The 3,820-nt window shown below is 45.2% G+C and overlaps 1 protein-coding gene and 1 pseudogene across 1 annotated transcript in view; both read right to left on the bottom strand.

The window, feature by feature from the left end:
• The window catches only part of LOC110287146, a 1,383-nt pseudogene extending 748 nt beyond the window's left edge, over nt 1-635 (bottom strand).
• A 718-nt stretch (nt 636-1,353) lies between these two features.
• The window catches only part of Rbmx2 (RNA binding motif protein X-linked 2), a 9,413-nt gene continuing 6,946 nt past the window's right edge, over nt 1,354-3,820 (bottom strand). The window contains exons 5-6 of the mRNA XM_021153668.1: nt 3,011-3,194; nt 1,354-2,505 (exon numbers count right to left, since the gene is read on the bottom strand). Of these exons, the coding sequence (XP_021009327.1) occupies nt 2,015-2,505; nt 3,011-3,194 (675 nt within the window). The 3' untranslated portion in view covers nt 1,354-2,014. The remainder of the gene's footprint in view (nt 2,506-3,010; nt 3,195-3,820) is intronic.

The following is a 3,820-nucleotide window of genomic DNA, read 5'->3' as shown; positions in this document are numbered from 1 at the left end:
AAAAAAAAAAAAAAAAGCTCTGTTCCCAGAACCGCCTCGGCCTCTGTTCCTCAGGCCTCCACGCCCTCTCAGTAATCTGTCTCGATCAAACCTGTCAACTGGTTTTTCATCGGTAAACTTTTCTGCTGTCAAGTCAGCCTGTCTCTCAGTGTCATAGGGCTGGCTGGCATTCCCTGTAGGACCTTCGCTCTGCTCTATCAAGCATCACATCTGTCCCCCTGTTGTCATTCCATCCTTGCTGTTTCCCTCTTATAGGAGTCTGCTTCTGGCCTGGTGGCTGCGGGTCCCCAAGGCTATCTGGCTGCTGTGCACGAGGCTCTTGCACTCCTTCTCCAACTCCCTACGGCCGCCTGCACAGGGCCAGCGTCCTAAGGCCATAGTCAGGCTCCTGCAGCTATGGTGCCCTGCCCGCTGGCCATCGCCGACACATTACGCTGCAGCAGCTGCTGGCTCTGGTGATCAGCCTCGGGCAGAGTGTTGAATAGGCCATCGTCCAGAAGCTCATGGAAGCTGTTGGCCATGATGCAGCCGAAAGTCTCCTGCATGGCAGCGCCCCCTTCATGACGCAGTCCGCCACCGTGTACCGCCCATAGCCCAGGACAGTGAGGCTCAGTGAAGAGTGGGCAAGGACCCATGCTGCCGCCACTGCTGCTATACTGCCCGCAGTGGGCTCCTCCCAGCCTCAAGAAGTGTCTCTTCACAACAGAGACAATTACAGTAGTAACTAGTCAAAATGCAGAGAACTGACAATAGGGTGTCCAGTCCCAATTACTACACCTACAACACATCCCTCTACCTAAAACTCAGGGCACATCCCAGAGGAAGGGGTGGAAAGATTCTAAGGGACATGAGTCTATCTATCAGCAATGTGGCTGCTCACATGAGATCTCAAGAATTACATCAGTTCACTTGCCAGGGTGGATAGGGAAAATCTCAAAGGCCCCAGCCCTAGGTGAAGAACTATGGGCAATTAAAGACTAATGAGAGCGAAAATCAGTCTTCCCCAAGAAGAGTTCCCTAAATGTTTATCTAAACAAGTGGTCAACCCTAAAACCTAAATGTACACTAAAACAGACTCCATCAGGTTCCAGTTATCTAATTATTCAATATTTATAAGTAACAGTAAGTAATTAAAGAATAAAAGGTTATGAATTTGAGTGGGCATGAGAAGTGATAGGGCTTTTTTCACAGAAATGAGAAAAGTATCAAAGAGCTGAATCCACAGAAACAAAAGCCTGTTTGTGCTCGTTCAGGGATTGTCTCTATTACGACTAGAGAACGTATAAACGATGTTCGGATACAAGAAAATCATATTTAGTAATCCAACACTGAATGGACCAAATGCCCCTGAACTGTTTAAATGGTTAACTTTATTTTATATGAATTTCATCTCAATACAAATAAATAAGTTACAAAGAAAAAATACACAGACATGTCTGTAACCATCAAAAACTAAAAACCAAATAAAGGGAACTGGGCTCTAGCTGAGTAGCAGAGCACCTGGCATGTGCAAAGACCTGGGTTCCATCCCTAGCATGGCAAGAGGAGATGCAAAGGGGAAGGAACTGGCTGGCCTCAGGAATCCTATCACATGGTTATTAAGCTCACCAAATCTCATGAGCTTATTCTTCACAGTTGTACCTGCCATCTGGTAGGTCCCTACAGTGCTGGGCTCTAAATAGCTAACATGGAGACTAGAACTCCAGCACTGCCTTGTGTTTTGACTTCCCTGGCAATCTCATCTTAAATCAGAGGTTTGTGGGTTTAAGGGTCAAATTTACAAACCAAATTTTAGGCACATACTCTGGTCAATACTAAATATTTTCCCAGATACAATGGATCATGTTTGTTTGTTTGGTTTTTAATATAGCTATCTAGCTATTGAAACTATAGTCTTTTCACCAACTCTGTCAGGTAAGGGATTGAAAAAATTCAATCCTGAATCTTTATATATAGAAATAACAACAACCAAGAGAAACTGACATTATGCAACAAAAATCAGCTGAAACAGGCTTCAGTGATATCTCCGGTCACTGCCATGGTAAGACTCCCGCTCCCGAGAGTGCCTGTACTTTTTGTGCCTATGGGACTTATCTGGACTCCTACTCCTACTTCTATGGCTTCGCCCATCAGAATGCCCCCTGTGCCTGCTGGAATGAGTCCCTGAGCTCCTCCCTCTCTCCCTCTCTCTGCTCTTCTCCTCGGCCTCCCTCCTGCTGGCGGACTTGTGCTCATGCTTGGGTTTCTCTTTCCTTGCCTTGCACTCAGGGTCCTCTGCCCTAGCATGGTAGGAACTCCTGCCATCAGGGGAGCCCGAGTGACTCTTCTTGCTCTCTCTGTGTTCTGACTTCTGTGCTCTCTCTGAAGTCTTGCTGCTGTGCTTCCTCGAAGCGTGCTCATCCTTCTCCTTCACTGTCGTGCTTCTGGAGCAGGACGGCTGCTCTGCCTGGACCTGGCGTTCAGTCTTCTCTTTCTCTTTCTTCCTTTTCTTTTTCTCTTTTTTGTCTGGAAGGAGGCAATCAAGAAGAAAAAGAAAACACACACACAAAAAAAATCTCTTTAAAATGTGCCTTTCTTCTATCTGTAGATCATGTAAAACTGAGACATTCCAAAATGTCCCCATGCTAGCTAGCAGACGGAGAAATGTGCATGTACTATACACATCCCAGGCAGCAGCAGGAAGCAGTCACAGGTTATGCCCCCTGACAAATGTCTCTAAGAATCAAATAGGACACCTGTTACTCCTGATGGGTCAAGTTATACAAGACAACCCCACATTGAAGGGCTGTCTCCAAAAACAATCTCACTTTGAGATCTGTAAGGGTTTCAGAGCACATTAATTCTGCCCACACGACTAGCCTTCCTCCCTTAGATACCTCTGCTTTCGTGACCACAGTAAGCATTCTCACACCTTCCCCTTTTGCACTGAGGAGTGGATTGTTGACTCTCTGTGCATGCTTGGCAAAGACACTAAGGCTACCCACTTTTCTCCTGAGTTTTAACAAGTCACCTTTTTTGTGCTTTTTTGTGAGCTTGGCATCTTCGTCTTCAGAGACTTCAGGAGGACTTGATGGGGGTGTTTTAACCCCACAGCCCTTCTCTTGGAGCTCTCTAGTCACATCATCCACATCTTCTGATTCCTGAGGAGCCCGGTAGTTTGACACATGGTCCACACGGATAGTTCTTCCTTTAATCTAAGCAAAGGGGAAATGTTTCGGCACAGAGCTCCCGTATCAGACTATTTAAACAACTAAGGAACCAAGGTTTGAGCCACACCCATTGCCTTGTATAAAGAAATGATTAAAGAAGGCATACATTAATGCACAGCACTCTGGGCAGCTAAATGGGGCCTGGGGGCAAGTGAGCCCTCTAGACCAATTATGCACAGAGCCCACCCCTCCTCCCTTGATATACTACAGGTGTCATGCAAATCTCTTCATATTCTGTGTGTATCATAAAGTTTAAAAAAAACACTCAGAAGTATTGCCCCTAAAGCACAGAATCATGAAAAACTGTGAGAATTTACAGTTTAAAGCACAACTGATTGTCTATAAGGAACTGTGTTCAGTTGGTAAAACTTGCCTTATAAGAATAAGAACCTGAGGTTAATACCAAGAACCCACATAATATTAGTGTGATGGCATACACTTGTAATTCTAGCATTGTGAGGCTAGATAAGAATACTAGCCTACTTGATAATTTCCAGAGAGTGGGAGATCCTGAAGAAAGAAAGAAAGAAAGAAAGAAAGAAAGAAAGAAAGAAAGAAAGAAAGAAAGAAAGAAAGAAAGAAAGAAAGAGGGGAGGGAGAGAAGGAGGGGG

Source organism: Mus caroli, chromosome X (assembly GCF_900094665.2).
Source record: "Mus caroli chromosome X, CAROLI_EIJ_v1.1, whole genome shotgun sequence".
In the NCBI taxonomy this organism is placed as follows: Eukaryota; Metazoa; Chordata; class Mammalia; order Rodentia; family Muridae; genus Mus; species Mus caroli.
This window is presented reverse-complemented; position numbering and strand designations above follow the sequence as displayed.